This window comes from Cuculus canorus, chromosome 19 (genome assembly GCF_017976375.1).
Source record: "Cuculus canorus isolate bCucCan1 chromosome 19, bCucCan1.pri, whole genome shotgun sequence".
Classification (NCBI taxonomy): Eukaryota; Metazoa; Chordata; class Aves; order Cuculiformes; family Cuculidae; genus Cuculus; species Cuculus canorus.
Window position 1 is genome coordinate 3,779,755 of NC_071419.1, and position 17,138 is coordinate 3,796,892.

The 17,138-nt window shown below is 49.9% G+C and overlaps 1 protein-coding gene across 2 annotated transcripts in view; it reads right to left on the reverse strand.

Moving 5' to 3' along the window:
- Positions 1–17,138, reverse strand: part of RXRA (retinoid X receptor alpha) — a 114,956-nt gene that overhangs the window by 10,105 nt on the left and 87,713 nt on the right. For both annotated transcript variants that reach the window (XM_054084053.1, XM_054084054.1), the window contains exons 5-8: positions 10,023–10,192; positions 5,401–5,530; positions 1,547–1,679; positions 331–422 (exon numbers count right to left, since the gene is read on the reverse strand). In XM_054084053.1, the coding sequence (XP_053940028.1) occupies positions 331–422; positions 1,547–1,679; positions 5,401–5,530; positions 10,023–10,192 (525 nt within the window). The remainder of the gene's footprint in view (positions 1–330; positions 423–1,546; positions 1,680–5,400; positions 5,531–10,022; positions 10,193–17,138) is intronic.

Consider the following 17,138-nt stretch of genomic DNA (forward strand, 5'->3'; position numbering starts at 1 on the left):
CAAGGCTGGCCCTGCACAGAGAATACTTTGGACCATGAAACTGTGCTGCCTCTACAAAGGGGAAAACACCCCTTGGAAAGGGAGGCCTGAAGAGCAACCCTGGGCATGGACCCAGATCCATTCCTGACCTGGAAAGGGCACGCTTTGTGAGGTGTGAGACACACGTGCAGCACTTAATTTGACTTTCAGTCTTGCCTCTCTTCCTTCTTGCCTGTCCTCAAGAGTCGGGTGCCCTCAGTTATTTGCAATGGAGCTTTATAGGTAAGAAAAGGAGCCAACAGGACAGAGCATCAGCCAAGAAAGGACTGGAGAGAAGGTAACGGCATGTACCGGGGTTGAAGAGGACAATAGCTCGCAGGCAGCCTAGCTCTGTCTTGTCCATCTGCATGTCTCGCATTTTTGACACGAGTTCTGTCAGTACTCTGCAAAGGACACAGAAATCACAGGCGTCAGCGTTAAAAGGAAATGAAAAATCATCCAGGTGTCAGACCCAGAGTGAGGTCCTCCAGTGCATGGTTAATGAAGTCATGGGATAGTGCTCACTTATACCAAGCTGAGGATATGCCCTCACTTTCCTCCTCTACCAAAAATAGCTCGTTAGGAACATCAATAGTTCCTGTGAGATCCAACAGGGACCATAAAAGCTGGCTTCATACATTCGCTGAGAGGCTTTGGCACCTGAAAAAGCTGCCTAAAAATAAAAAAATAAAAATAATAATAAAAACCTTCAACAGGTATCTAAAAGCAATTTCCTCTGCCGGTAATTTTTATTACTCCCTTTGCTCTTACTGCAGGTGTCAGTCTTGAAATATTTTCCACTGATTGCCCATTTTTTTCCTGTTAGATCCTGCTGTGAAGTCATGATCTTGCACTTATGACCTCACAGGAAACAAATGATGTCACCCAGGTCCGAAGAACAATTTCCTTGCAAAGCAAAGAAGCAAAGGTGGTTTCAACTAAGTCGTCTCAAGATGAGTCTTGGGCAGAGAAATCAGCCACCACTTAAGCGGCATCTGGAGCCACACTGTGGGTCAAACACACTGGAATTCTTGATTTAAAACACTTTCCCAAAGAATGAGATTAAAGAGCCCCCAGGACACTCGTGTGGAACCTGCTGGGTATTTTTGGTGCTTTTGAATTGTGAAAATAAAATCATGTCTTGGTCCAATTAAAGATGAAAAGAAACAAAGAAGTGGCCTCCTAACATTAGAAAGCATCTGGACCCCATGAAAGAGGCTTTGATTTGCACTGGGCAGCCCTCTCCCTGAATATTCCAGGCTGTTGGTTTCTGCAGGTTTAAGAGGAGGGATTTAACATCATCGCCTGCAGGAAGGACCGTGACATTTCCATGCACACCATGGGATGGACACGGCTCAGCACAGACCCCTCTGACCATGAGCCCACGTGACAAAGCATCTCCATCCAACCTCTCAAGCAGGTTGCAACACAGGGAATGGAGGGAGACCAGTGCAGAGACAGAGAAAAGGATGTCCAGGCAAGGTGGTCCGAGATGTGTTCCCCACCATCCATCCCTCCGTCTGCCCACCTGTCGAAGATGGCCCCAACGCCAGCACTGTGTGCGCTGTTCCGGTGCACGTGGAGCCCGGTGGCTAAGAGGATCCCGTCTTTCACAGCTATGGAGCGGTGGGAGAAGGAGGCGATTAGGAGCTCATTCCACCCTAGGGAGGAGAAAACAACCAAGGCCATAGGTTAGAACCATGGGGTCCTCAGTGGATTTGGGAATCTGCAACGTCACCTCCCCGGTACCAAAAAGAGAGGAGGAAACCGCTCAAGATCTGCCTTTGCTAGAGTAACATGGCTGGATATGGGAAGGGAGAGGGGGAGTCAACCCTTTCTTGGATGTCAGGGAAGGAAAAAAAAGTTAAGGAACAAATGCACTAAAAATATAACACTCATAAGAGAAGCAGTTTCCTCTATAAACCTTGGAGGCACCAGAGCAAATAGCTCTCTGGAGCGCTCCTCTCGCTGTGAGCCTACAGTGGGTGTGCAGCCCTGTGCTTCCCTGTCTGACCTTATCCTCATGTCTCTGAGCAGTTAAAGACGTATTAATGCTTTATATCAGCTAATTGGGCTCATTTTCAGGCCATAATGAGGCACAACAGTTCATTGACTATTATTCACCGTGTAACCTGGACCATTAAGACCCTTGCTCCCAGGCTTGTTGCTTCTGCTGTACGAACTACTGGAAGGCTCCTCCTCTCCAGGGATGTCCCACATCCATGACTGCTCCACTAACTGCTTGGAAATCAGCTTTTGTCTTATTCGTTGCTGGACACGCTACTTCAGGAGACAGGAAAACACATCCTCTGAGCCCGGACAGCAAGGGAGGAGTTCAAGCTAGCTACAAATGGGGAAGGGAGATGGGACATCCCTCTCTGTCTTCCAGCTCCCCTTCTTAAATGAACATGTCTTCAAATTCTTAAATCTGCTAGCAGCTAAGTTCAAGAACTGCCAAAACAAACCCATAACAAGAAGAAATACTGTACTATTTCAAGGGTGGAAATTCTGGTGACTTTGAACCAGGAAAGGCATCTTCAATAAGACAAGATGGATCTTCTGCAACCCTTCTTCTCATCGTGTGGCTGATTTACCTGGCCTGAAAATGTCCTGGTGTCCAGAACACAGGGCTGCTTGTCAGGAGCCAGAAACATCAGGATATTTGATTTTATTTTATTTCCCAGGCTGGGAAAGCAATGCAGCAACATCCTTCACCTCCTCTCCTGTCACAGAAATGGGTCTTTTCTCACTGACTGGAATAAATACAAGGTCCACATGTGCTGTATTTACCTACTGTTGCAGAGAAGGGCTGTGCCATTAGAAATGTTGACAAGGAATAAAGTTCACTCTTTCCTAAGTGGCCACAGGATGTTTCCACCCCAATCACGGGAACATTTATTTGGCTATTTACTGGGTGAGGCCTGGCACTTGCAGAGGGATTGCAACACCGTGAAACCCTAGGAGGATGGAGGAGAAGACACAGAACCAAAACAGGAGCCTGCAGGAACCATGCTCCATGGCTGAGGAGGTCCTCCCAGAGCCAGACCCACAGAAAGGTGCTGTGGGTGCCTCTCACCAGCCATCACACACAGACCCACAACAACTCCACACACAGCTCCAACCAACAGAAACCAAAGCTGGTTCACAGCTCTGCCCTGAATCTTGGCCATGGCCCAACAGCCCTCTGCTGCGGCTCTGCACACCCAGCAGCTCTGAATCCAGCCTCCAGCTTGCCAAGAACACATAAAAGTGGCAAGGCAGCAGGGTGCCACCAACACCATTGCTGGGCTTCTTCCAGCTAAGGAACGCTGGATTAATCAGGATCCCTCAGCTGAATTATTCCTGTTCAGGGCTGGGATGTTTCGGCTGAAATGGGGAACCTCTTTCTACCCGGTGCTTTCACCAGAGCATCCCCAAACAGGTGACAAGATACAGGCAAGCAGGAAAAATCAGGTACAACCACAGGCAGTAAAACTGAGTTAGAGAGCAAACAAGTCTACCCAGAGAGTCTTGCATTCCAGCTCAAGCTCTGGAGTAGCAGAGCAGATTTCTTTGACTCTTGCAACTGCTTTCTCCTCAAACTAGTTGGCTGCAGCCTCCAGGGACGCTTTGGCTGCTCTGGGGTGGGGAAGGCACCTGGCAGCACAGTGACCATCGTGTTAAACCATCTCGCGACCAAGTTTTCCCAGCAGCCCTATAAAATGAAGTGCAGCTGCAGAGATGTAGTGCTCAGCATCCTTTGCCAGGCTGGCCTCAATGCAGAGGAAACATCAGGCTGCTGCTGTCTCAGCCACAGCAAGCCTGGAAACAAGAAAACCCAGGGAAAACAGGCTTACAAACTTGGGTTTCCTTCTCCAAGAAGCTTAGAGACAGGAGATATTTAAATGATTCAGGATTAGAGGAAAGCTGCATCCAGCACTGCTCCTCCACAGATGCGTGCTCCACTTAATTTTGCCTTCGAAGATGCATGACTGAACCTGACTGACGCTCTTAGCTAAATATTTAATACCTAAATATTTCATGGGCAGCTGTTCTCAGCAGGCCACTCTCCTCACTCAATAATAGATGGAGCCACTGGTTAAAAGACTTGGGGGAGGTTATCTGAGGCCTTGATGAAGACGTTTGGTGCAGGGAGCCTATAGGAGCTGCTCCAGGTGCTCAGCCCACCTCAGGGCCATGCCGTTAGAGCCACCACGAAAGCTGAGATGCAATGGGGTCTGCAGATCCCTCTCCTCCTGCCCCGTGGAGTGGCTCCTCCAGGATGCCAGCTCGGAGCCGGTTATAAGCACCAGCACAAAGGAGAGAACATTAGGTCAGAAAGTCTCCAGTTCAGCTTTCATTAGCTGCCTTCTAAAGAGAAAGGAAAACCTTGAACTGTTGTTGGGGGTTTTGTTTCCATTTTACAAAAGAAAAAGGCAGCTTTTTGTTTGAATCCACTTCTTCCCTGATATTTGCAGAAAGCCCTCAAAAGATCTCTACAGAGATGCATCCCCTGCTCATCCACTCTCACGAGAGGTTCTAGAGACCCTCTTGAAAAATAACTTCTTGTGAGCCAGCTCTGGCAACACTCACACCCACAAGAAACTCAGAGGAGCATCTTCACCAAAGAGCTCCCATCCAGGGAGGGCATGGGACTTGACCAAGTCCACAGCAAGAATTAAACCCCCAAACTCCCCATCCCAGACTGCTGCTGTAACCACTACGTGAAACGTGACTATAAAAATCTTATTTCGGTAATACAAGAAGAGCAACCTCAATGAGCTCTGCTCTTGATTTCTTGCCTTTTCTGGTTTTTATGCATAACTTGTCAGCAGCAGGGGCTTGAATTCACTCAACGGGAGAAGACTCTTCTTACAGCTAATTGCTTTTCACCTCCCAAAGTCTCCATCCTTGCAGACCCCCTGCTGCACAAGGAAATTTAAAGTAAGCCCAGAGAATTTTATTTTCATCTTGGTGGGTGGGAGAAGGAGGTTGATCTATTTTTCTACCCTTTCTGGTTTTAATTATGACCAAACATTTTAGTTTGAAGAAATTTCATGGGAGTCCCAAGCCTACTTGGTCTTTCAAGTCTCAGCTTAGGAGGAAGGCAGCGAGTAGCTCCTTTGGTTTAAATCACCCAGCACAAACCTCCGAGCACCTCTTCATCAGAGATGAAAACAGGCCATTTTTCAGCTGATTGGCAGCTGAGGCAACATTTTGGATCACAATCAGCCACACGTCCCTTGAGGCTTTTTAAATCCTATTTAGCAACTGAATTATCAGAGGCTATTACTCAGAATCAGTTAACAGCTCTCAAATTGATGAGACCTAAATCTACGTGTGATATCTGTCACCGGTGAGATGTAGCACCCCTATGGCCCCGTGCTGTAGGTTCCCACTCACCTGCTCTGAGCAAGATGACCTGGTCATCCAGGGGCAGCTCGGAGAAGTGGGGGATCCTCTTGGCCCACTCCACCAGGGTGAAGAGCTGTTTGTCTGCTGCCTGGCATATGTTCGTCACCGGGTCATTGGGCTGCCAAGAAAAGGAGATTGAAAGGCTGGGAGGAAGCAGAGCAAGGAGAAGAAGAGAGGCTGGAGAAGCAGCTGAAGGGTCTTGCTGCCTCCCTGCTGCAAAGGACCCCGAAGCTGGGAGCAGCCCAGAAGTGGATGATACCAATCACAGGGAAAGGAGGTGACTCGGCTTCTCCACCACATGGGTTTAAGCAGGTTTTAGCAAGCTCCGAAATAGGAATCGGGAGCGTTGAGACCCAATATCCATCACACAGATGAACCAAACCAGCTCCAGCCAAGGGAAAGGCAGGCTCCTGCACCCGTGCAGCACACGCTCCCCGTGCCAGCACCTCCCTGCTCGATGAACCAGCACCAGAGGGGGCAGCACAGAAAACAGAGAAACCCTTCCCTTTGAAATATTATCCAGTAACAAAATCCATCTGCTCTCAAGGAGGACAGTCAGCCCAAACACACCAAATCCCTGTTTAAAAGCACTGCTAACGGCTCAAGTGGGCCTGTGATTAGGAACTGGAAGAGACTGTCTAATCCCAGCAAAGACAGACCTCGCTCGTACAAGTGGTATACAGGGTTTACCTCACTGGACAGGGATGTATGAGCCCCTTCACATATCCCACTGTAATCCCCGCCGATACCTAGCAACTTTGATTGTATGATTATTTTTCTTCCATGTCCTTAAAAGAGCAGTTTCCAAATCAGAGAAGCGTTTACTTCACCCCTGGATTGCAAGGGGGAAAGAGGGTGAATTCAGAGACAAAGCAGACACGGACACCAACACCACCTCTCCCTTCTGCAAGTCTTGCTTTCAGCTGCACAAGGCCATTCCTCATCACGAGCCAGAAGAGCTACAGCAAACCCCTCTCCCAGGCAGGACAGACAACGACCATACTCCTAAACCTCACTCCTACCCTGGAGCTGTGTCCCAGCCCCCTTGCCTGGTCCCCTCCACTGTCCCCTGGCAGCAAACCCAATCTCTGTACCTCAGTGGCCAAAGCCTCCCATTCTCCAGGCTTAAAATAACCAGCACCTGGCAAGCTGAGGGGCACCCGCCTTCGAAGTATTTTCACCTGTTGCATGCAGAGATGGATGGGAAGGGGTTGGCGTTCAGCAGCGCAGCTGAGGAACAGGGAACATCCTTACAGGGATTTTCCCCTCCTTGTTCCACCCACCTTCAGCAGCTCCTTGAGGGGTGCAAGGGCAGGGCAGTCTTGCTCTGAGGGAGCTGAGACTCTTCCCTGGGGAAGGAGACGTGAACAGGGACTGGGGTCTTCCCTGGGAGAGGGAGAAAAGATGGGATTTCCTCTGGACAATAGCAAAACCCTAAGGTGTGAGGAGGATCTCTGCAGGGTTGTGTTTCACTGGAAACACAGGGAACATTGCCATTCAGAGGCACTTGTAGGAAGGGTGAGAGGGATGCTCTTGGCCCTGGTTATAGGAACATCACCAGCTTCAAGTCATGCCAGTTTGGTCACAGGAGGAGAACCCAGGTATCGCAGCTTCCACAGGGAAGGATGGGGATGGAGCTCTGCACGCCCCAGAGTGGGACACAACGTATGCGATACCCTGTTCTCCAGCAGAACCTGACCCATGAAGCAACAAGTGCCTGCAGAGCCCCACGAGAGGGGTATTTTAGGAAAGTTAGATGGTTTTGCCAAAGTTCTTATCAGGGGTTGCTTCTGGGAAGGTCGTTACCACCTCTGGGACCCGCTTTGACGCAGCTGGGCTCCAGGTCTCCCAGCCTAGGCTGCATCCCTGCTGCTCTGCAGGCAGCACAAGTTGTACCCAGCCTTCGGTGCCTCAGCGAGGGGCCCAGCTTTTAATTACACCTCAGATGGCAGTTCCTGGAACCACCACGATGCTTCCTGGCAGAACTTAATCACCATAGCTTGAGAGGCAGCTAAAAGTATCATCCCTGCAGGCCAAAAGGACCCTGTCGGTCTCCAGGAAAGGATCTGCAAAGCAGTGCTACAAACTCTTGGCGTGCAGGGTAAGCAAATCCCCTCCTGCAGTAAATAGCAAGGGCACGGTGCCGGAGTGTGACAGAATGAAAGGACACACAGGCACCTGATCCTTCTGGAAAACCAGAGCTTGGAGGCATCTTCCAGAAAATGGTGACTTGAAACCAGCTGCTCAAAGGCCAATTAAGAGCTAATGGGGATAAGACCTCTCAGTTACAGGCTTTGCCTTTCAGTGGCCAGGAGCCCATCCGAGGTGGTGCTTACACTGCAGGAGCCCAGCTTCGCGGCTGCCAGGGACACAGGGCAGAGGCAAACTCATCCTCCCACCTCACCATACTGTCTGGAGACAGGTACTGGCAGAGGGAGTACGGCCAGACCCTAGTTCCCGAAGGACAGGGATCACACGGGGTCTGAGGGCTTTCTGGGACACACGGTACCGAGGAATCCTACAGCCATGCTTATTTACAGCTTGTGGGAACCTCCTGAAGGGTTGATCCCCTTTGCAATGGTCAGAAGCCAGACAACCATTGCAATTAGCAGCTATTTGTAGCAGCAGAAGAGCTGTTATCGGGAGGCTCATGGGTGCAATTATTTCAAGTAAGTGTTTTAGCCCTGGTCATCAAAACACTAGTCTAGGCACTCTCCTGCCACTCAAGGCAGGAGAGCAGATTTGCATGGGCACATCCCCCAGTCTTAGTTGCTTTCTGCCTGGCTCAGCATCCTTCTCCGTCCTGCCTGTGCCACTCACAAGGATCACACCCTGCTGTACTCCCTTCTCCCCATCATGGGCTTCAAACCACGAATGCACCCCATCCTCTCTGGTTTCAACCAAGGTGTCAGGACAGAGCCACGGGTCCCCTCCCTCATCACGTACTTGGAGCAATGCACTCCAACAACACCCTATTCAGATACCAGGGCTGCTGGAACAGCTCACAGGCTTGCAGCCCACCTGCTTTCCTTTTTTACCAGCTCCAAGACTCTGCCGAAGCCCCACAACTGAGTCCCACAATCCTAAGTGGAAGAAATCAGTGCCAGCTTGGCAAAGCAGAAGGACCTCCCGCAACCAGATTGAGATCTCCACCCTCAAGAGCAGCCAGGGGACCATGGCCCCGGGTGACAGTCGGGCACCTGGGAGAGGAGGGCGTTAGCTCTCAGCACCCTGCCAACTCCATCCCAGCCTGGTGGAAACATCCTCGCACGCGCTGGAGCTCTCCGGCTCACCGGCAGTGTTCCATGCAGATGGAGTAAGGTGCGGGGACACAAATAAAAGGACCCAACATACCAGGCTAATAGGAAACAACTTGTGCTTCACCCTGTGTATATTAGGAACTGAATCTGTCTGCCTTCCCATCACATGGGCTCTCTGGGGAAGGCTGGGAGGAGGGCAGATCCTCTGTCTTCCCTTGCCTCATCTGGTGGCCTCATCACTGCGAGCTGCTGATCTCATACATCTGCTAAACCTGCTACAAATGTCACCTCATCGACAGACGCCGCTTGACAATAATAGGGCATTTCAACAAGCCTCCTGCTTCTATTTAGATGCAACACACATCCTTGTTCACAGTAATGCGTGTTGAATTATGCAGGAACCAGCGTTCAATTTGCTACAAGAGGCTGAGGAGATGCAGTGCCAGACGAAGCCATTTATTTCAGCTCCCTCTCTGGGGTTTGTTTTCAAGTCAGCACAATGCTGGCTACAACTCCCCTGAATTATTTTTAATCTTGATAGCCGTCAGAGCCTCTCCAAGCTCCACCTAACCACAGCTGAGCTGCCTCCTCCAGAAAAGCCCCAAGCAGCTCCATGGGATCCTCCAAATGGAGAGCATCGCTGCCTGCAGGGTGCAACTGGGCCCTCAAATGCAGGTGAGTACCATCACCCTGGATCTGCTTCTGGGCTGTTTCACTGAGGAATCAGCCCTGTCCTTAACAGGAAGCCTTATGCGCTGAAAAGCCTCACCTAGCAAGCCAGCCCTCAGGTGTCCCTCTAGGTAAAAGCCAAATAGAGCATCCCATAGAGGCAGTCAAGACTTAACTCCTACAAGGTCCAGCCTGATTCTGAAATCTCCTGACAGGCTCTGCTAGATGAGGTATTCCCAGTTCAATCCTCAAAGCCTCATATAAAGAAAGCGATAAAGTATTATTGTAGCAGAAAAGAAATACTGCAGAATCCTTCTGCTTCCTAGAAATAGCTGCATTTCATCATCTCAGTCTCACTGGCACCTAGCACGGAGCCATAGGAAATGCAGAGGGACATTTCAACGTTTGTTCCTGCTCTCCTGGGTTAGTGAGGCTAAAGTACCAACGGTGGTGGTTGCAGAGGGGGCAGAAGGGTTTGTTTTCCTCATGCTTTCATCGAAGCTCACACATGGCCCCTACATCGGAGCTAAAAAACTGCATTTCTCTGCTCTATTCCTTCTCCCATAAGACGACCCCTCTCTGACCAAGGCTTGCTGCTAGGTCAGCCCTGATGCCCCACAAGCCACCCCTTCTGTCCCAAGTGCCCAGGATGGGGTTGCGGCCGAGGGAGCGGAGCCTTACCGAGCTCGGTGTCAAGCCCATGTTTGCATCAATGTACATCTCTGTCTTTGGCTCCACTGCGAGTTCAGCTTCCAAGATCTTTTCCACGGGCATATCTTCATTGGCGCTACTTGTTGACTCCACCTCATTCTCGTTGCGATCCTTCCCCCGCTGCCTCTCCTCCTGGACAGCTGGAAGTGGACAGAGAAGGGACAGTGTCAGCCTAGGGTTCCTGGCCGCGGTGTCACAGGCTGTGCTGGGATCCCAAAGCTCCATGGAGCTATGGGCACTATTTAGCCATCAAAACCTAAAGCATCCTCAGTCCTTGTGACCTGTAGGAGCACGCACACACAAATCTCATGCCTTGTTCTCCCACCTGACCTTTCCACTGGTGTGGGTCTTGGGCTTGGATAGCCCAAGGGGGTGTGAGGTTGGGAGAAGATGCCGAGCAGTGGGCTTGGGAGAGCTGCTCGGTGTGCACTCCTGTGGGAGCACAAAGAGCAAGCCTCCCTCTCAGACCCGGCCTCTGCTGGGAAATTCCCCTTTCTGTAGAAGAAGAAGTCCTGGAAGCAAAAAGGTTAAAGACACATTATGAAACACACGGGAAGCTACACGGCAAGTCACCACAGGAGAGGGAAATGGATGGGTACTGCTGCAGGGGAAGAAAACAAGGAGGTGAAGTGATAGCATAAGGGAATCCTAAAGAAAAGAGAAATTCGTCAGTGTAACGCTTAAGTTCAGAGTTCAATCATCTTCTGAGCCCGTCAATGCTGAATTTCCATGGAGATCATGTTGTGCACCTAGTTCCCTGGTCCAGCAGTGATGCCAGTGACTGCCACGAGGCTCCACGGCAGGACGGCGCTCCCGTGGGGCAGCAGCTGGGAGCAGGGACTGTCTGGCAGGCACTCCATGCAAACCACCCTCCTATCTTTGTCTCCGGGCAATTTCTAACCAGACAGGAGAGACCTGTCCTGAATCCTGTGTGGCAGAAGTAATCTAGCCAGAAGCACGGCACATGCTGATGAGTTAATGTCTGAGCAGTACATAGATGAAAAACACTCATTAGACGCTAATAACATCATTATTAATGATCTCTCTTTGAAACCAGCACACATGCTTTCCCTAAACCTGGAAAGTAGTTGTACACGGACAGTTACATCAATAACTCTCTCAATCACCATGTTACAGACCCCAAATCACACACTTTTCCACACACGGCTGTTTCCCACGTTTCAGTCCAGCCTAGTCCAGAACAGCCCGAGCAACAGGATTTTCCATCACTGCTCATGAGAAACAACTCCCTTAACTTACCCAGCGCTTTGTTGAGGACTGAATGAGGCATTCAGTAATGTAAAAGGTCTGCTATTTATTAACAATTATCCTAACTCTTTACCTCTCTGCTGAATTTGAAGCTGGTTATGTGATGTTAAGAGAAAGCAGCAGGGGCACAGGTGGCGTTCCAGGGAAATCAGAGCTGTCTGTAACACAATAAGGCTTTTCAGGCAATCAGTGGGACCAGCTCTACGCCAAGTGCAAAAATAAAACCCAGAACATAAAACATCGTTGTGAAAAAAACAGGAAATTAAGATATGCTAAAAGAGTCCTACATGGGCATTGATCCCATTAACCCAGCTCCACCTCAGCACGCGAAAGCCCGGGGCTGGTTTCCACTGCTCGCCCTCCCCTCCTGCAGCAGCCGCCGGCGCAGCGTTGCTGTTTGCTGCACGTCAAGAGTGTTCAGCCTCCTTCCATGTGAAAGCTGTTATGCAAAAAGCAAAAGGCCATTTTTTTTTTTTTGCAAACTGCTCTTAAGTTTATGGGCTGTAGCGGCTCCCGAAGCCCATGCAATGTTTTCTGCTTGGTCTGCCAGAGCCAGGTAGGCTGCGGCTGTCAGAGCTCAGACTTGTGTCGTGGCTTTTGTCCATCTGGCTCTCGTCTGGCACGGATTCTTTTCTTCGCTTCTTCAGGCCAACATAAAATCCTGCTTAAATTTCTCCCCCCACCCCTGTTTGTGCTTTCTCAATCATCAAAAGGCTTTTTCCTTAATGCCAACCCTTCTTCAACAGCACAGATGCACCAAAATTCCTTTGGGCACATTAGAAGAGATAAAATACCTAGTAAATAACAGAAAAGCCTCAGAGAAAGGCAAACTCTCAACAAATGGGATTCTATAAAATGCCTTAAATGCCAAAGACCTGATGCACAGTCGCAGCAGGTCTCAAGGATAAAGGTGCAAAGGATGGTTCCTTGCTCTGACATCAACCACACAAGGACAGCCTCCACGGCTGGGATGCTCCACTGGGAAAGGGTGTTAATCTGAAAAACACATCTTCTTGCTCAGCCACCAGTGACTTATCTGGACATTGGGATTCGTGGGACAGCATTGTAGAGGTCTGGGGAGACAGTGGGTACTTGAAGCGTGGAATCCACAAATCTCCACCCTATCAAACCCAGCAGTCACACTCTTAGAGGTGCAGAATCAGACACACCCGAAAGGTTATAGGAGAGTGAATCTAACAGGTCATCATGTAGTTCTATATGTAGTTCTTTCTATCGATCTGTGCTTCAAGCTGCTACACTAGAAAGCTGGTGCTGCTGCTCGCTGTGGAGCTGGTGAGCTTAAAGCTAACTCAGTCCAGCCTGCTTAGCCCCTGCCCAGCTGGCTGCCAGCAGCAATGACACACCAGGCAGAGCAGATGGCGTACGTCAGGTCCAAAGATAAACCAAACCCTTGCCAAGGAGAGCATTACCTGCTTTGCTGGCCCCGTTTTTCCAAGAACAGACAGTCATCTCCAAAGCCAGGACAAGTCTGGCATCACTTTGTGATCCCCAATGCAGCTTGGATGACCTCCATCCATCCCCTAGCCCTGGCTCTCTGGGCTGCTGGAAGGCAGTGCCAGTTTCCCGTCGCTGAGCTCAGAGACACCATTACCCTCCTTATCCACTAAGAAACTGCTTCATGCACAGGTCTTCACCGAGGTGAGCATCTGCCGAACGAGGTGACATTACTACGTGAAGTCCAGTTGCTGCTTGCTTGCAAAACCCACGTTTATGAACCCAACCTGGTCCTCACTTAGAAACAACGCAGAGCACCCACCCAACTCTGTTTGCTGGATGTAGCTTCCAGAGATCCCTCCAAGGCAGCTGCTGCTCTAGATGTTGACTCAGTTGTAGATGCTAATTTCTCTCCCCATGGGCAGCTCAAGTAACGAAGTGGGAACAGCTTTGTTCTTCATGTGAGCAACAGGTTTGCTCCTGCCACAGCCCTGGCCTTGGCGTACTGCCAGTGCACACATAACTCCCCCTTCATGTCATTTTACTGTCACCTCGTTCTTCCACGTGGGGCACTCCCAAAGCCCCTCTTCAGGATCCAGAAGTTGAATTCATTTCACATCCAGTGTCTCCACTTCCCTAATTTCACCCTGAAGCATGATACAGCTCCAGAGCAGCAAACCAAACACGTTGTCCTGAAAGGTGCAGGGGTCTGCAGTTGGCATTGAAGACTCTTGTACGCTGTGGGTTCCATGACTTGGACTTCCCTGCAGATGCAGCCATCCTTGCAGCCTGTGCTTCAGAAGCTCAGCAGAACTGAGAGAACACCCAAAGTGCAAGGAGGAGGCAGAAACATCTAAGAGCTGCCAGTCACACAGCTTCTGAGCGGAGTCCTCCACGTCTCCGATCTTCACTGGCATAAGCCCTGTGGTAGATGCCTGCGATTTACTGCAATGAGTATTTCCCAGATACACCGAGGACCTGACAAGCTGGTGTTCCTTGTTAGGAGAGATTCTGAGGGACATGCGGCCATTTCAGAAAAGAATGGGGACTGTATTTCTTGAAATGTAGTAAAACACAGCAGCTGTGGCAGGAGGAAGGAAAGAAGGAGCAAGTATTCAAGGAAATCAGCTTTTTTCTTTTTAAATCATGCAAAATGAGATGTCTGTGTGAAGGAAAATCTTCAGTAGTGAGGAGACCCCTCACCATAAAGACCTAGGATCTTATCTGTGGAGTCCATTCCCCACTCCCGCTAGAGATTAGTCAATAAACCATGGTGGAGATGACAAAAATACATTTTTTCAAATGGGTTTGGTTTGGGAGCTGTGTTTCCTTGCAGCTTTGTTTTTCATTTATCTTTTAAAAAGAGAAATACAAGCATGGTAGCTGCACGGCAGCTGGTCTGGTAATATTGAAACGGGAATACCTTGTTGTTCTCGGCTTCCCAGATGTCTTGTGGGCCGGGATGGATGGTGCTCCATCCCTGTAACACAGTAAAATTTAAAAACAAAGATCATTATATCATTTGGTTCTGGTTGCTTCTGGTGGATTTTTCTCTTCCTTTGATGTAAGTTGTAAACTCACACGCTAATGACAAAAAAACCAGAGGGGTTCCGCAACTGGGTCCTCCAACCAAAATTCTCACTTGCGGTACAGCCAATGCATGTTTAAGAAACAATAAATATCCTCAGCTCTAGAGAGGCCACAAGATGCTTCTCCTTCCTATCTGACATGCTGCACAGGATTAGCAAGGACAGGACACGGCGTGGCAATTCAGGGGAGCTGATTCTGCTGCTGGCTCCCTTCTCTTGCTCATCACGGGTGCCCTTCTGTCAGCTGGGTGGGTAACGAGACGTCCAGCTTCTGTTCTAGAGGACCTTAGCAAGAGGATTACCCTACTGAGCGCCTGTGATAACAAGGCACTTGACAGCATGACCTACAAGGACCTTTCCAAACCTCAGTCAGGCTCTCTTGCTCTTACTGCAATGAGGTGGTGATAATGAGGTGATGGGCTGCAGAACATGTCCCCACTGCTGGGGGCTGAGCTGTTCCTCACCAGGAGGAGGGAAGGGCTGGCAAGGGCTCTGCAAGACCCTCCCATCTCCCGTCACACTCAGTTACTGCAGATGGAGTCACCTGGACAAACTACGGCGCTTGTCTTGGATTTATGTGGGAAGTCATTGAGAGGAGCCTGTGTCCTTGTCTTTCCACCTCACCCCTCTGGCTGCAGGTGTCAGACAAGATCCACTCTTAGGATCAGAGAGCCACTCATAGGAACAGACACCCACTCTTAGGACCACACTATTCCCAACAATGCTGATTTTTCTGGTCATGAGGGTGGCACAGCATTTGATCAGCAGTGTGGGTTTCCTCATTTTAAATGCAGGAGAGCCAGACATACTGTTTGCTGCAGCCCAGAAAACCATCTCCTGAGATGCAAAGCAGCCCCAAGCTGCCGTTGCACCAGCCCTGTCTGCCGCGCCGTGTTGTCACAGATGAGCTTCCTCGTGCTCTTCTCGGGGTTGATGGCTGTGCCAATGTTTTTGTTTTTCTTCAAGGAGACTCTTATGCTTGAGAGGTTTTCTAGTCTTATTTTCTTAACATAAGGGAAGCGTTTAAACCTTGCAATCCACTTGAGGAGGAAAAAAGATGTTGTAGTCAAAGAGCTCTGAGAGGCAGCCCCACCTCCTCCAGCTATGTCTCAGCCAAGCCAAGGACAGAAGCTTGTGTTTTCCATGGCACCTGATGAAGAGGCTCTCATGTCATTCTGCTTGATTTGACCTGTACTTGCCTAAGGCTGGTTGCTGTCATTTTTCATCTTGAGCTTCTCCAGCCCATCTGTACATCCCTAGGCCATGGTATGGGAAGATACGGAGCCCCATGTGTCAAGACCACTTCTCAGTGACCTCTCTCTGTCTAAGTACCAAATTGTCACAGCCCGTGGACTGCAGATAAGGCTCAGCCACCCGGTTCTGGAGCTGATATGCAAAAATGCCAGATCCATCATCTGCTGGTGTGCACACCCACACTGGATGCCCTGTCTTTACTTGGTACATAACCCGGTTTGAGTCCACTACAAAGTAAGGATCCAATATAGCTCAGGTGCACAAACCAAGAAGTGTGGGTGATTGCAGTTGAGTTACGAACTTGCCAGCTGCTGGAGAAGAACAAAGCAGCTCACTGAGGCTCTGCGGAGGACTGGGAGGACACTGCTGAGAAACCACTGCAGCATCTGCTGCTTCATCACAAGCCTCATGATGAACATTGCAAAGTGAATACTCCTGATTCCCAATCCTCCAGCTAAGGTTCTCTTTCCTTTTTAAGCCTTGGACTTGTGGAAAGAAACCTGATGCTGTGATGTGCAGACTAATTAGATCTTAAGAAAAAGAAAGACATCAAGTGCACGCTTTGCTTTTCAATCCCGGTCATAGATGCAACGCGGATGCTCGCAGCTGGGTTCCCTGTGCCATGGCATGGTCACCCTCCACAGGCACATGGCAGGCACCACGCTTTCGTGCCAGAGGAATGTTAACGAGGGAAGGAAGAGGCACAAAGGGGACAGGGTTTTCCACACAGGCAGAGGCCTTTGAGAGCCTGTTGGTAGGAGCATCGCAGGCGTGTTTGTTTGCTCGCAGAGAGCTGGAGGCTACAGCGGCTCCTAATTACCACTTACCCTGCGTTCATACAGATGAGCGCTTGTTTCTGAGATGAAAATCCATCCTTCTAGGAACAATAGTGTGGATGACTGGCTGGTGTTTGTTTCTTTTCAAGGGGGAGGAGGGGGAAGAATAATTTACTCCCACCAAAAATGAACCGAACGGGGTTCTCTCTGGGGACAGATCCAGCGTGTCGAGTCCCCCAGCACCACAGGAGTCAGGCACAACCGCTCAGCCCATTTCTCGGGCAGTGCGAAAGCCGCGGGCGAACAGAAGATGCGCTTTTTGGCCTTGGCTCTCCCATTCTTTTTAGCACACTCTGATCCTCTCCTGCCTCCATCCTCTTCACTCCTTTGCCATTTCCCAGCAGAGGCAGGGATCCATAGGGCAAACATGGATGATGATGCTTTCCATGCCACTCCAACCTGGAGGCATTTTGGAGATGTGCCCCTGTACCACCAGGGCAAACCACCCTCCTCCTGGAGAGCCCACAGGCTCGGGTGGCGTCCAAGACCTAAACCTGCTCAGTCTCCTCCCAGCCGACAAGTGGGTGGCTGTTTTATTTATGAAGTGCTGGCGGGATATTGGGGGTTTCCGTTTCACTGGCAGTGGAATTTATTAGGCTCTCCTGCTTTTTTATGAAGCTACATCTCAGCTGTGTATCATAGGCATTTTGAAGCACTTATACCTGAGTTGCCTGTTTATATAA